This window comes from Fusarium keratoplasticum, chromosome 5 (genome assembly GCF_025433545.1).
Source record: "Fusarium keratoplasticum isolate Fu6.1 chromosome 5, whole genome shotgun sequence".
In the NCBI taxonomy this organism is placed as follows: Eukaryota; Fungi; Ascomycota; class Sordariomycetes; order Hypocreales; family Nectriaceae; genus Fusarium; species Fusarium keratoplasticum.
The window spans coordinates 1,582,141-1,596,969 of record NC_070533.1 but is presented as its reverse complement, the minus strand read 5'-3'; the positions used below and the strand labels follow the sequence as shown (position 1 = coordinate 1,596,969).

The following is a 14,829-nucleotide window of genomic DNA, read 5'->3' as shown; positions in this document are numbered from 1 at the left end:
GCGTTGCGGCTCCAGTGAGGCTGGAGCCTGTGGCTTTCGCTTGAGATGTGGCTCAGTTTTTGAGCCCCGCACACACAGTGGTACGTACCTGCTGTTTGCACACCGGGCACGCTTCAATCAAAGCGGAGCCCGAACGTGCGGCCCTAATTTTTAACCCACACAAAAAATCCCAATTTCTGCCGGCGAAGCCTTCCAAGATCCGACCAGGCCTAGGATTTGCAGAGCAGCCCTTGACTTCTCTCTTTCTTCTCCCTCACGCACCCTGATCCTCTGCATCGCCTCGTCACCGCAACAATGGCCGAACAATTGATCCTCAAGGGCACTCTCGAGGGCCACGTACGTCGAACCTCTTCAACTCCCTCCTGCCGCTGCCGACTGCTGCATCGCGACTGTGGTTGGCCACGATGCTCCCCGTCAACATGCTTCTGGTCGGCCTCGCGGAAGGCGATGAGTTTTTGGGATCAAGAAGAGGAAGCTAACTTTTACAGAATGGCTGGGTCACCAGCTTGGCTACCTCCATGGAGAAGTACGTTGGATATAGAGCTCTACTCGTCTTGACCCATTTCGAGGCCATCAACTGACTGATCGCGCTCCAGCCCCAACATGCTCCTGTCTGGCTCCCGAGACAAGACTCTGATCATCTGGAACCTCACCCGCGATGAGACCCAATACGGTTACCCCAAGCGATCTCTTCACGGCCACTCTCATATCGTCTCCGACTGTGTACGTTCACCTTGTGCCCCACCACGCCCATCCGCACCTTGGCGAGGAGGACGAAACGAGAACTTGGGCTGATATTTGTGGGATCTAGGTCATCTCTTCCGATGGCGCCTACGCTCTGTCTGCCTCTTGGGACAAGACTCTGCGTCTGTGGGAGCTCGCCACCGGCACCACCACCCGACGATTCGTTGGCCACACCAACGACGTCCTCTCCGTCAGCTTCTCTGCCGACAACCGCCAGATCGTCTCCGGCTCCCGCGACCGAACCATCAAGCTCTGGAACACCCTCGGTGACTGCAAGTACACCATCTCCGAGAAGGGCCACACCGAGTGGGTTTCTTGCGTCCGCTTCAGCCCCAACCCCCAGAACCCCGTCATTGTCTCCAGCGGCTGGGACAAGCTCGTCAAGGTCAGTAACAGCTCTGCATGTGCTGCTAAAGCACTCTATACACTCCCAATCGACATGATGTTTGCAACCCAAGTATTTGCTACTTCAGAGCCTGCTTCCACAGGCCATGAGACAACTATTTCACCATTGCCCTGATCCAGTTTATCCACAACCCTGTTTTCACCACCTGATGCATCCCGTATCATTTCATGATTCTAACAGGCCTTATAGGTTTGGGAGCTCTCCACCTGCAAGCTCCAGACCGACCACATCGGCCACACTGGCTACATCAACACCGTCACCATCTCTCCCGACGGTTCCCTCTGCGCCTCCGGTGGCAAGGACGGCACCACCATGCTCTGGGACCTTAACGAGTCCAAGCACCTCTACTCCCTCAACGCCAACGACGAGATCCACGCTCTCGTCTTCTCCCCCAACCGATACTGGCTCTGCGCTGCCACTGCCAGCAGCATCATCATCTTCGATCTTGAGAAGAAGAGCAAGGTTGATGAGCTCAAGCCCGAGTTCCCCGACACTGGCAAGAAGAGCCGGGAGCCCGAGTGTGTCAGCTTGGCCTGGTCTGCTGATGGCCAGACTCTGTTCGCTGGTTACACTGACAACATCATCCGTGCCTGGGGTGTCATGTCGAGGGCATAAATTTGCTCTACCCTAAAAAAGGAGCGTGGTGACGAGGCCGGAGGCGAGCGGAAGAAGGTAGATCATTGGTGGGGCGTCAAATGGTTGGCTTCCTCGTTTGGTCTTTATTGATGCAAAGGAAGGGGGGGCGACTCAAATCTGACGAGGGCATCACGCATTTGCTGGTTATAAGCAGCCCCTGAAAGTACCGGGATTCATCCTTTTGTTCTCCAATAAAGAACTCGAGTTTAAAACATGACATGGTGCACAAGTGATTCTCATCAATATGTGTGTGGTGAAGCTTGCCAGCAAGGTGTGAAGTTGTATGCATCCTCCGCACTGTCTCTTGCGATGCCAGCTCGTCCCCCTCCCATGCCAATGCCTGCTCTGACAGGGTCACCAGATAGCCCCAGGGCTTATGACAAACGTTGATCAAGATACCAAAAAAAACATCCTTATTGTCATGCTACATTTGAACCGTCTAAGGGAAACGCCTAACTGGCAATATTGTACACCATGCATGTTTTGATTTACTCATCCCCTTCTTACCACTGCATGGGGGATCGAGCAGAGCCAGCACTTTTTGATCAAGTGTCGACCTCGCTCCTTACACGTCACCCATATCAACACCCCGACCTGATCCGAGTGACTAGTAGATAGGCTCTGGTCTATCTCTCTCTAATCACCCTTTTACATGAAAGGCGGCAGAGAAAAGGGGTAACCTCCATTCTTGACGCGGAACACGCTGAGAAGGAAGCTGTAGACGAGGAACAGGACACCACCCCAAGCGATGACAGCGACCTGTTGAGTCTTGGCATCAGCGATGCGGGGCACCTTGATCGCCAGGGAAATAGCGCAGAACGACAAGACACCGTCTGGACGAACGAGTTAGCACCTGATACCATCATGAGTTCGAAGCATGGACTTACACAACGCGGCCACAATCTGGGTCTCCAGGCCAAACTGCTGCTGGAAACCGGGCGCAACGTAACTAATTCCACCTCGTCCGTCGCCAGCGACGTAAGGAACCTTGCGGATGTGGTTGAACATGTGTCCGCTGGTGAAGAGCAGGATCGAGATGAGGCTGATGGAAGCCCAGAGATTTCGGCTCTGGAGAATGGGCAGCACGTAAGGGTAGGCGACGTAGAGTGCAGTTGAACCTCCGAGAACAATGGTGATGCCAGAAATCCATCGCATCCAGTTAATGGGTCGCTTCACGGGAGGATGAGGTCGGCCTGGGAGATGACGGGCGAGCCAAATCTGGACTTGCTCGGCAGTCGCGGGTCTGATGATTCTAGGTTAATGCATGCCCATAGAAAGCGAAAGGCCAATGTTTCTCACCCGTTGGTGAAGTCATATCGCAAAGGGTCCTGCTTTGCAACGGCATGAGGGCCCTGGGTAGGCTGGAAGAGCAAGAGGACAGGGGCGGTTTGGAGGCCAAGCTACTCAAAGTCAGATCAAACCCCTAATGACCGTTGAAAGCAATATAGCTTCTTCCTGGTATACCAACCTGCATGAAGACATCTCTGCCATCAGTGAAATCCAGCGTGCCGAAAACCAGGCGTGACTCTCCGGCCTTGTCGCCCTTGGCCCAGCTCCTGCCAACTAGATCCCATTCGGGTTGAAACTCGCGGCAGAGTTGGCAAGCAAATCGTGCATCGGCAGCCGTCAGGAGAACAGCAACACTGTAGTCACGAGGTGTAGCAGTCAGGGACTTGTATGAAGAATCTCTGAGCTTGATCGGGTTCGAGGTCTGCTTGGCGTGGAACTCGTTGAATCGCTCGGTGGTCGACTTCTTAGCTGCGACAGCACCCGTCGCGAGGAGGGCGAGCGAAAGGAGTGACGAAAGGAAACGCATGGCGACGGCAGGTTGAATAGATCCGGCGGCGGTTGAAAGAAATAGAAGAAAAAGGGCCAATTGGCCTCGAGATAGGTTATGTCAAAGTCGTAGACTCTACAAGCTACCACCTTGACGCTAGGATAGGTCGCGGAGCTATGAGGTGAAGCTGAGGTGGCCTCTCATTCTGGAAATGGCCGAGCACCTTACCTAAGCTGTCTCCAACGCGCGCCATGAATAGGCGGGGTGATGTCGATTGGATGAGACAGCTTCACGTGACTAAAGTTAAGCGCCTGTAGGCTAGCCCGATTTAGCACCATGTTTACTTGGGCCAAAACACGACCGGAACTGTCGTTGCATCCATCCCACCTTAACTTCTGCCAACGTCCCGTCCATGACGCTCGCCTCGAGATATCTTTCACATATTTTGAGGCCTCAACATTCGCTATCGTCGAGAATCTTTGCTATTCATCATAGGCACCGTCAGAGGCTGCTTAACCCAAGCCAAACATCAACAAGATGAAGGCCAGGTCCAGCGAGGTATGGCAGTCTCACAAGCTATCACGCAGTCAACCCAGACCCAGTGCTGACGGCGACATGGTAGCGCATTGCTCGGATCAACGAGCTTGAACTAAAGCATCAGGGCAAGAGTCACCAGATGGACTTGACCAACCGCGACGAGCAGGCTCGCCTTCTGAAGCTTCGCCTGTTGACCTTGCGTGACGAGAATGCATTGCTCAAGGATCGACTGGTTCAGCGAGATGCTATGGTCAAGCAGCTCAGCAAGCAAAAGGAAGACTCACATGCCGAGCGATGTGAGAACAAGAAGAAGATCGAGGACCGGGATGTACGACTGATGAAGCAGGATAAGGAGCTGGCAGCTCTCCAGGTAAGACGCGCGGGTATGGAATACCCGGACTTTACTAATAGCGACATAGATGGAGATCGCTTCGCTTAACGACTTCAGGCAAGAATCAAACAAGATTTTGCAAGAGAAATTCGCCCTCAGCCACAAGTTGGATCAACTTCAACCCGAACTCAACCACCTCAAGCAACAGCTCGAAACCCATCGCGCCGTTATCGCCCAGAAGCAGGACCTTGAGCGCCAGGTTAGCTCGCTGGAGGTCGAACTGGAAAACGAGAAGCGATCGAAGAACCGCCTGCAGTCGAAGAGCCGCGATGATGATCAATGGAAGGACCAATTGGAAGAAGCCAAGAGAGAGCTGGAGAAGACCAAGAAGGAACACAGCCGGGAATTGAGGGAGGTCCGAGGTGAAGTTGAAAGACTCGAGGGCCTCCTTGAGGAGACACGAAGCAAGCGAAAGCATGCTCAAACAGACCTCAAGAATACACGAGCCGAACTCGAGGTCTGTCGCGCTGAGCTGGAGGCTGCTCGCAAGGCTGCGCAGAGCAACAAGCCAGCCAAGAAGACGGTTACCATGAAGGAACCAGGCCGTAAGCGACGTGCCCAAGATATGAGTCTCGAGGATATCAGCATCGGAACGCCTGGTCCGGACGAAGCAACGCTCAAGCGACCGTTTAACAAGCGCGGAGCTGAGCACGCCCTGGTTGGAGAAAAGTCGACATTCTCTATCACACCATTTTTGAACCGTACCAAGAACTTTTCAGATGAGCTCAGCGAGATCCAATCACCCACGGGCAATGCTCCTCTGGCTTCCGAGCCCATCGTTGACCCTGAGGAGGATGTCGACGAGGCTGTTGAGCCTGCTCAGGTAGAGCCTGCCGAAGATGTGATGGACCTGGGAGGCCATGCTGGTGTTGCTAGTGATGCGGAGGACGCCTCGGCCGCCAAGGGACGAAAGCCCAGGGGCAGGCCAAGGAAGGCTCTGGACGACGCACCCACGACCAAGAAGAACATGCCGGTCACAGCAAGAAAGAACAAGGCAGCGAAGCCTGCCAGCAAGCTAGAGATGGTAATGGAGGAGGCGGAGGCTGGAGAACAGGAGAACAAGATTGTACAGGTGCCGAAGAAGGTGCCGGAGCTGAAGTCGAAGGTGGCTGAGAGCCTCTTCAAGCCAAGTAACGCGGCTGGCCTTGATGCCGATGGGCGGAAGAAGAAGCGCAAGATCCTTGGTGGCTCCAACAAGACGCTCTTTGATGAGGAGGATGGGGAGACGACGGTGCCACGACCTGCAAAGATTCAGCTGGCACCTGGCCGTAGACTCAAGGCGCCGTTGGGGGGTGCGTCAAGCGCATTTGGTGGTGCGACATTCTCGCCGTTGAAGCGGGATAGGCGTGGAGTGGGTGCGAGCTTCTTGCAGTAGTGATTGATGGGAACGGACGACATGACATTGTCCTGTGGATAAGCATTGCATGACTGGCGTTGGAAGGTCTTTGGCTAGGTATTGGGGATAGGGTTTGGTTTCACGGAAAGGCGTCTGGTAGCTGATTTAACTGGAGCTCACTGAGCATGTTTTCCTTCGCTTCGTCCCTTATTTATGATTATATGCAGTGAAAGCTCTGTATACGTCCCTTGTATGTGATCAGCTATCTAGGTATGTACAGTTCGTCGTGGATACATCTAGGTTGTGTCAACTTCGTGATCGATTGATTGGTCTAGGTTAGTCAGACTTTGACGTTGAAAAACTTCTGTTGTTTACTTGCTTCCCACCACCGTCATACATCAATAACACTGGATCGGTACTCGAAAAGACTCTCTAGTCTTTCCTTTCATTTTCTTGTATAGAGATTTTCCAAGGCCATCTTTCTTCTAGTGGCCTGTTCTGTCTCTTTTACCGACCTTGAAACCAATCACTCTCCTCATCAACCAGATTCATATGCAATGAACTGTCGGCTCAAGCCTTGCTTCTTGGGTGTTGGAAGCCTGACCAACCTCCAATTCTCATTTGCGCAAGCAAATAGATGCCCCGTTCGTTGGTCCTCGTCGGGTTCCCGCTGGAAGCAACGTCAAGGCCGCGATGCGTACGCCAGGAATGCCAAAGTCCAAGGTCTCAAGAGTCGAGCAGCATTCAAACTTTTAGAGGTGTGTACCCTGTCGTTGGCCATAGCCTCGGGACATGGCTCTGATTGGGAAAATAGATGGATGCCAAGTACAGGTTGTTCAAGAGCAATGGGCAGACAGTTGTTGACCTGGTGAGTTTGTTGATTGTAACAGTATGTCGTTTTAGGGCGAACTCGAGCTCATGCCACGGTAGGGATATGCCCCCGGAAGTTGGTCACAGGTTAGTTTTTCTTTTGCAGGTGTTTGTGGGACTTTAGACTTACTGGATTCCCCTAGGTCGCTGTGGATCGGACAAGACCTCATGGTCGAGTCATTGGCATCGATCTTATCCCAGCCCAGCCGCCGCAAGGTGTTGCCACCTTCCAAGGCGACTTCCTCTCTCCAAATGTCCAAGAAATGGTCAAGAACTTCATCCTCGACACTCATAAACGCCCCCCGCCACTGCAGCACGAGGCTGAGCCGAGTGCCTCTGACGAGGTTGAGGCGTCGGAAATTGACCGTCCCAGCTACATCGACATGGAACGGCACGCAAGCTCTGAATCTGGATCATCAGAAGCCTCAGGGTCAGGCACATCGAGTCAACGTCTTGTAGATGTTTGTTGGCACCTCCCTTGCCGTTATCTTGGCCTCTGTACAATCCTTACTAACCGCCTATACAGGTTGTTCTAAGTGACATGTCAGCACCCTGGGACCAAACTTCCGGCTTCTACGTGAACAGCTTGAGTAATCCCTATCATAGGTTGATGAACACGAGCGGCAACGCCTTTCGAGATCACGCCGGCAGCATGGTGAGAAACATTCAAGCTTCCCAACAACAACCATAAAGGATACATCGTTGACCCTCGGCCTCTAGGATCTGTGTGCTGCCGCTTTACAATTTGCCAGCGATACCCTCAAGTCTGGCGGGCACTTTGTCTGCAAGTTCTACCAGGGACCTGAAGATAAGGAATTCGAGAAGAAACTGAAGACTCTGTTTGCTAAGGTCTTTCGAGAGAAGCCAGAGTCTTCGAGAAAGGTATGTGCAATTCATAAGTGTTACAACAGCCGCGAACCATGTTGACAATCACAATAGGAGAGTCGGGAATCATACTTTGTTGGACTACGGAGGAAACCAGGTGTTGTGATAGAGCCGCCCTCCCACATGGACGAGTAGGATATTTATGACCCTTGTAAGATATATGTATCGCTGTAAGATAATGGCATACGGTTGTTAGACTTCATTCACTGGGACAATGGTACGATCAAGGCGGCAGCAATCCGCGAGAATTTCATTGATGAATTTTGTGATACCTAGGCACGCCAATTCCATGTAAGACCCAGTTGCAAGCCGAAAGACGACATCAATTGCCTCATAAGCTGGCCCAAACTCCACCCAAGGCCAATGATTTTCTCCTACTTCACGCTTAGACCTTGAAACCGCGCGAACGTCTTCGGCCACGAGCACGCTCGAACTTGCGGCCCTTGGACTCGATCTTGGGCTTCTGTAATGGTTGTTAGAGACTGTCACCCATGTATAACCACCGTAAGCTCGTACCTTGTGCTTGTGGGGGCCAAAGCCGAAGTGCTTGACGGCCTCACGGGCGTTCTTGGGGCCACGGAGGATCAGGGTGTTGCCACCGGTGGGGGCACGGAGAGCAAGCTGATCCAGGGTGATGGCCTCACCACCGGCAGCAATAATGCGGGCGCGGGCGGTGGAGGTGAATCGCAGGGCAGCGACGGACACCTTGGGGAACTCGAGGAGTCTGTTGTCATCGGTGACGGTGCCGACGATGACGACGGTTCGCTTCTCACCCTCCTTGTTGATGTTGGCGACAATTCGGGACAGGGAAACGGGAGGGCGGTTGATCTTGGACGTAAAGAGACGTCGGAGAACAACCTTGTTGAAGGAGGCGTCAGTTCGGCCTGGTGATTTTTATTCTGTGGTTAGCTCGCGTGCTCTTCGGTTGTGTGGGATGGTGCGGGAAGGGCGGACGTACGAGCCAGGAAGCGGTAGAGCTTCACCAAGAGCTTGAGGTAGACGTTGTCGCTCTTGGGGGCACTGCGGTGAGTGCCCTTCACGTGGTGGCTGTTCAGATCGATACCTGTGAGGTGAAGCCATCGTCAGCCAATTGGTTCAAGCATGCTCAAAAACGGGCAACGCTGTCTTGCGCTTTCGCAAACAAGATGGTGCCTTGGTCGCAGGGAGAGTGCACGAATGCACTCTCTCTACTCGCATACAGAGGCTGATGTTGAAAAGCTTCACGTACCCATGGCGGCGGTTGTCGCTGCGAAATTTGGCGATGTTGGGCGTGGAGTTGGATGCGACAGACAACCCTTCCTTCACCTTTCGAAAAATTCAATGGCTTTGGGTTGGTGGGGCCTAGCCCACAGCAAGAGCGAGCAATTTTGGGGCGGTCAGGTGTGGCAGTTAGGGCACTATTGCGTGTCTCGTGACTCGTGCAGCGCTCTGAGCATTCACCCTATCAAGGTTAGCGTGTCCAAGGGCGGGAGCTAGCTCCATCCCTTCACCTTCCCCTGGGTTTCACACCGAGCTCACCGACCCTCGCCCCATCCTATTAGGGAGACCATGCATGATGCAAACTCATTGACAAGCAGCACATGTGAAGATACCAAGATTGATAGCGAAATCCTTCATTTTATCTCCGCGACCGATTGAATGTTCAAAATAATTGGTGGCGGTTCTCATCTATTGTCAAATGCCTTGGTATCCATCCTCATGCGGCAATCAACCTCCGTAACGTCTAGTAACACAGCACCCACTATATAAATCGGGCTGCCGTCATCCCAAATGCTGTCCCATGACTGTACACGTCTACCTCGCGTCTCCCGTGGTCGCGCCATTCCTGATTCCTTTTTGTTCATCCCCCGTACCGGCCGTCAAACCCAAGCAAATTTGGAAAAACTCCCTGTCTTACAGACTATGCTCACACACTTATACACACAAATCACAGGGAGTGTGGTTCAGCATCGGGGCCGAGGTTGACCAGGAAGTCGCGTGTCATCTCGAAACTCAGCCAACTCGACGCCATACTGGGGGCCACCTTGAGAAGGTTGGGGGCAATTCCTTTATAAAGACCTTTCGGTCCTTCTTGCATCACGATGACTCGGATAGCATCTGTGATACCTTTGTATTGGTAACCCATGCCTGACATGGTGTTGATCTGGAACCGACGGCGCAGGACATCACTGCATGCGGAGTCAATAATAGTTCATATCGCTTCTTTGCCGAAACTTACAAGGGATAGGTGCAGGTTTGTGCTACGGCTCCAGATATAGCACCGGCCAGCAACTTCCGGGTCGCATTCGGATGCTGCTCTCCTTCCGGCGTCAAGTATTTTCGAGCTGATTCATACACCATAAAGTTGAGACCGACCTGAAGCAATTAGCGTTGGCTTGGGAGATCGAATGGCTGAAACATAGGACTCACATATGGTGCGACACCAGCAACAGTGGGAATAATACCCCGATACAAGGCCGACATTCCTCCCTCGGTCTTGTACATGGAAACCAAGGTCGTCCACATGCCAGGCAATTTATCCGGTCTCTCTCCTAGCTCGGCAAAACTTGCAGACTGGATCGATAATCGAGTTCGTACAATATCGAGGGGATATGTGAAGACGACCGAGGTGATGCCGGCCACACCACCACAGATGAGGCGCGAAAGTGGTGACAGGTCAGCGCCTGGATAGTGCTCAAAGATGTTCTGGGCTGTTGTCAGTAGCTGACCACGACTCCTCCTTGGACCTTGTCATTATACGTACTCGCTTGTAAAAGTTGTAGCTGCTGAATTGGACAGCCGAGTATGGCACAATTCGAATGCAGTTCGTGCCATTGCCGCGCATAAAACCTCTCCAACCCTCTTCCCTCCACATCTTGGCCAGCGCCTTTCCCACTGAAAGCTTATACGCATCTCGACCGACGCTCTGGACTTGCATGAGGATCTTGAGTCGTTCTAGGGGGGAGACGACGGTTCGGGAAACGGCACCGGCGACACCGCCTGCGCAGAACGCGGCAACGACTGGTCGTGAGAGAGTATCTCGGACCTGTAGGAGACGGCCAGAGGCCACAGGCTCCGAATTGGCCACTTCTGACCCTGGCTGAGAGTTCCAAAGTTAGTATGGCTTCGCTGAAGCAAAAAGTTACCCCTGGCAAGCAGGAGGACAGAGCTCTGGTCGACTGGTAGGCATTGACATACGGCAGACATGGCGGCGATTGGCCCTAAGGCGTCGTATACTAGGGCTCGGTTGCAATTGAGTCGAGACGAGGCTCCCGTCTTGGTTGGATGAATATGGGGTTCGCAGTTGCTGGTAGGCTTCCAATGTCGAGCAAGATTGGGCGAGCCTCAAGGCTCGGGTGAGGGCCACGAGTGTCGACGGTTTGCTCCTCAGCAAGATCCAATCGAGCGATGATATCCCCAGGTGTTACTGTGGTTCGAAGGACGACGATTGCATGCTGGGAAGGAGAGGTAAGAGCCTGTCGGCAACCATCGGTGGAGGACCGGGATACGTCTGCGCCGGGACCGACACGCGACGGGGCGTGCGGGCGGGTGATGGGCGGGCCGAATCGCAGATTGCACGGCAGCTGTCGCCTTTTAATGGACTCGCTGGAGGGTACGGGAGGGGATATAGTCGGACGGAGAGGGTGTTCGGTGCCGTCAGTGAGGAGGCGGATGGGGCGCGTGAACCGGCGATGCGGATGACTTCGGGGCGCGCGCGTGGTCCCCCCGGTTTCCGCTCGGGGGAAGCAAGAAAGGACCTGGAACGCTTAATAGTGGGGGGAGGGGAAAACCTCGCAGCCAGATCAGGCACTTTGGCTCGTGTAGGGTAGCCAATCCTGTACTGTATACATCCTGGGGCTGGCTGAAGGAGGCTGATCGGGCTGGGGTGAGACCCGAGGTTGACAGCAGATGAGGTTGAATGACTGCAACTTGACACGCGCACAACGCAGGCGATCTAGAGCCATGCAGCGGCCTGCATCAGCATGCCACCAAGCTGAAAACACAATGGAATTCTGGCGACAGCGTATTACTCCCGTGGACGGACAGCCCGAGGCGATCTTGGTACTGTGTACCTGTCCGCCGACTCCATCGACTCGGAGAGGCGTCAACCTGATGCCGGATGTCGCCAAGCCCACAGCCATCAACCACACTGTTTTTGGCTAGACACAGGGACAAGGGGAACATGACAGGCCTACAATGTGACTGGACAGAGAGCAAGGCGCGACAATGGAACCAGTCATATTCTGAGGTCGCATCCAACGTCATCACGGCGATTTGTCTTCAAGAAAGCTGAGTCGATCGAGGAGTTGAGTAATACAGATTCGTGACCCGTTGCGCTGAAACATGTTACAGTATAAACAGTCTAAACTACCTACGAATGAGTACTACTTCCAAATGAAACGCGCCGTGGCGAAAACCACCAGTCTTGGAAAACAAGGTTACCCTACCCGACCTTGTGGCTGACGTCGCTGCTTGTACGCTACCATGCACCCGGTCGGGGTATTCAATCAATATTAAAACATCTTGAACCTGTCAAGTGAGGGAAGTAGCCGAGGCCCAGTCAGAAAGCAGAAACTTTTGCGTGAAGAGCCCAGCCAATACCCGGCGGGCCTTCCCAATGTTGCAAGCGACAAGATTACTCGGCGACATCGAGGTCGTCATGGGCAGGAGGGGGGCTGTCCAGGGCTATGTCTGGGGTCAGCATGGTATTTACTTGATGTAACAGATACGTACGCTTTCGCTCGTCGCCGTTAACACCGTTCTCCCTTCGGTCACGGTCATCGCGCTCATCCTTGGAATCACGCTCACGGTCCCTAGAACTTGTGTTAGTAAGTCTCCAACATAAATGGATGCAGTAGCCAAGTGTAGGCTTACCGGTGGTCGGGGCTGCGAGAGCGGTCCCGATCGCGGCGGCTGTCTCGGTCGTAGTCGCGGTCTCGGTCACGTCGCTCGTCTTTGCGAGGCGAGTATTCGCGGGTGCTGCGACGAGGGGAGGGCGAACGTCCCCGTCGGGGAGAGCGGCCACCACCACGACGGTCCCGGTCGCGACCGGACTCGAAACGCCAGGATGCGGAAGGAGGAGTGCGGGCCCACTATGTAGATGTCAGCCAAGTTGTCCAGGAGCGGGAAGGCTGCAAAGTGTTCCGAGAAAACACACCTCGATCTTCAGGATGTCGTCACGGCCAATGCGCTTGTTGTGCATCTCGTGGTAAGCATCATCAGCATCGCGACGATCCTCATACTCGACAAATGCGAAGCTAATAGCAGATACAGTTAGTGGTGCAGAGAGCAAAGGGAGCGAGAACACCCACAGACGGCTAGACGTCGACCTAGGAGCTGGAATGTCGCAACGCACAAGGCGACCATAGCTGCAAATAAGTATGTCAGTATATGCCAGAAGCACAACGTAATCCAACATAACGCCTTGGGGCCCCCTTTTGAACATGGAATGCCATGTGTATTCTCGCGCCGATGTTTGAAAGACTCGGCGTCGACTCGAACGAAAAGCGACTGCGCAGTGGACGAGCGGACGCATCGACGGAACGTGACAAGATGGGGGAGGATGCAAGGCTGGGGACGTGGGCGCGTGCGGAAACGAGAGGGCGAGGGCGGGCGCGAGGACGACGATGGACGGCGAGGCATCATTTCCTAGGCAGAGATAGCTTTACAAGCTCTCTAGCCTAGGACGTGGATGCGGACGTGGGTTCGCGCGAAAACGAGAGGACGTGGGCGTGGACGAGGGCGTGAGCGTGGGCGTGGACGAGGTTGACATACCGTTCGAACTCGTAGGCGAGGTCGCGAGCGCGGGTGCCGTGGCTAAAGCCGGTCACGTAGAGAGTGGTGCCACCGCGAGACATGATGAAGGTGTTAAGATGACGCTACTGAGCGACTGGGGAAAGGGAACCGATGAAGCAGTTCCGAAAAGCCTTGGGGAGGAGATGATTGATGGAGAGTGTGTTTGTTGGTGATGTTGTATCAAAGTTGAACGTGTGGTCACGAGGTGTTGGTAAGGCAGGGAAAGTTTTGATCCGCAAGCCGGATGCTGACGTAATACGTTTTTGCCTTGACCAACACTCGGACAGTCCGTGAGGCTGGAAGGGAAGCCACTCTGTAAAAAAAGGTTAAACGCGACAACTACCTACTTACAAAGAGAAAGGAGAGAATCTGGACACGGGAAAGAATGATGGCAAAGCCTTATTGCCAGACTCTCGTTGACTTCCCGATATAGCTATGAGCGGGCGCAGAGGTGGTTAGGTGCTTCTTAGCTCCTGTGGCTCACTGCCCTGGTCAGGACAACCGACCGTCCGTGCTACGGTACTCTTCAGCCTTGTGCAGCCTCCAACTCCTTGAGCGAAAACGGCGAAAATGGGAGACAAGGGATATATCGAGCTGATGACATTGTGAGGTGCCTGACACATATGGAGGCCAGTGGCACATAAACCCAATGCCTATCTATCTCGGAGGTCGCCCCGATCTTAAACGCCGGAATGCGGAGTTGATGTCGCCGGGCGACCGCGGACCCGATATGAAGTCCGGACTCCGACGGCTATCTAGATGCTAATGGAATGGAATCTGATAGAGATTTGACGGGACACGCTGTATCTTGGTATGAGGTCATAGGTTCCTCAATACACGGCGAATCGGGAATCTGAACAGGGTCCTTCCTTCGTCATGTCGCGTCACCTTACACCAAGGGTTGGTCAGCAGGTGAATTGATGAGGTGCAGTGAATTCAGTGCAATTGCATGTGAGGTGAAGCAGCCTCGCCTTTGGAATCTCTACAAAGAAGACCGAGGCAGTGGCTATTATCGCTCGGCGCCCGCGCGCTTCGTACCGCCGGGATCCATCACTCGCCCTCCGAGCGTCCCGGCCATCTGCAAGCCTGATCCAGGCAAGGTGAGGATCCAATACTTCAAGCAAAATGACGTGGTGTCGAGGTTAGTCACATAACATTGGGTGATATGCCTGAAAGAGGTAGAAAGTAAGCATATCAATGCTATTCTCATACGGCATCCTCGGATTGGAAATGCACGAGACCAGGGTTCTCAACCAGGTTACCGGTGCCCGCGTCAAAGCCTAAGACCGACCACATGCTTGATCGCCAGCCGTTGCATCCGGAGAGATTCAGAAGCCGGCCATCTTCGGTAGTTATTTCAGGAGCCTCATTGCCCCTCGCATCACTTCCATTTCTCCTTGCTGGGATTTATATCATCATAACATCCGATTCTCACTCTGACAATATACCTCGCCTCCGTTGCTTCATCATAG

General features: G+C 53.8%; 7 protein-coding genes across 7 annotated transcripts; 3 read left to right on the top strand and 4 right to left on the bottom strand.

Moving 5' to 3' along the window:
* Positions 1–294: 294 nt before the first annotated feature.
* On the top strand, positions 295–1,765 carry NCS57_00714500 (uncharacterized protein; the record flags this gene model as incomplete). Its single annotated transcript, XM_053057007.1, has 5 exons — positions 295–336; positions 489–526; positions 597–723; positions 812–1,129; positions 1,340–1,765. The coding sequence occupies 5 exons, from the start codon at positions 295–297 to the stop codon at positions 1,763–1,765; spliced, it is 951 nt and encodes a 316-aa protein (XP_052913202.1).
* A 669-nt stretch (positions 1,766–2,434) lies between these two features.
* Positions 2,435–3,602, bottom strand: NCS57_00714400 (uncharacterized protein; the record flags this gene model as incomplete). Its single annotated transcript, XM_053057006.1, has 4 exons — positions 2,435–2,619; positions 2,674–3,029; positions 3,086–3,186; positions 3,255–3,602. 4 exons carry the CDS (start codon positions 3,600–3,602, stop codon positions 2,435–2,437), a joined length of 990 nt encoding a protein of 329 aa, XP_052913201.1.
* Positions 3,603–4,100: 498 nt separating this feature from the next.
* Positions 4,101–5,866, top strand: NCS57_00714300 (uncharacterized protein; the record flags this gene model as incomplete). The annotated part of the gene is made up of 3 exons (XM_053057005.1): positions 4,101–4,121; positions 4,186–4,470; positions 4,520–5,866. The coding sequence occupies 3 exons, from the start codon at positions 4,101–4,103 to the stop codon at positions 5,864–5,866; spliced, it is 1,653 nt and encodes a 550-aa protein (XP_052913200.1).
* Positions 5,867–6,384: 518 nt separating this feature from the next.
* Positions 6,385–7,717, top strand: NCS57_00714200 (FtsJ domain-containing protein; the record flags this gene model as incomplete). Its single annotated transcript, XM_053057004.1, has 7 exons — positions 6,385–6,585; positions 6,642–6,695; positions 6,758–6,784; positions 6,841–7,158; positions 7,224–7,352; positions 7,418–7,579; positions 7,637–7,717. The coding sequence occupies 7 exons, from the start codon at positions 6,385–6,387 to the stop codon at positions 7,715–7,717; spliced, it is 972 nt and encodes a 323-aa protein (XP_052913199.1).
* A 250-nt stretch (positions 7,718–7,967) lies between these two features.
* NCS57_00714100 (60S ribosomal protein L18-B) lies at positions 7,968–8,814 on the bottom strand (the record flags this gene model as incomplete). Its single annotated transcript, XM_053057003.1, has 4 exons — positions 7,968–8,045; positions 8,099–8,466; positions 8,541–8,645; positions 8,811–8,814. The coding sequence occupies 4 exons, from the start codon at positions 8,812–8,814 to the stop codon at positions 7,968–7,970; spliced, it is 555 nt and encodes a 184-aa protein (XP_052913198.1).
* Positions 8,815–9,509: 695 nt separating this feature from the next.
* Positions 9,510–10,768, bottom strand: NCS57_00714000 (uncharacterized protein; the record flags this gene model as incomplete). The annotated part of the gene is made up of 5 exons (XM_053057002.1): positions 9,510–9,750; positions 9,801–9,937; positions 9,992–10,267; positions 10,326–10,661; positions 10,760–10,768. The coding sequence occupies 5 exons, from the start codon at positions 10,766–10,768 to the stop codon at positions 9,510–9,512; spliced, it is 999 nt and encodes a 332-aa protein (XP_052913197.1).
* A 1,429-nt stretch (positions 10,769–12,197) lies between these two features.
* On the bottom strand, positions 12,198–13,419 carry NCS57_00713900 (RRM domain-containing protein; the record flags this gene model as incomplete). The annotated part of the gene is made up of 6 exons (XM_053057001.1): positions 12,198–12,247; positions 12,296–12,375; positions 12,437–12,654; positions 12,720–12,819; positions 12,874–12,930; positions 13,337–13,419. 6 exons carry the CDS (start codon positions 13,417–13,419, stop codon positions 12,198–12,200), a joined length of 588 nt encoding a protein of 195 aa, XP_052913196.1.
* Positions 13,420–14,829: the final 1,410 nt, after the last annotated feature.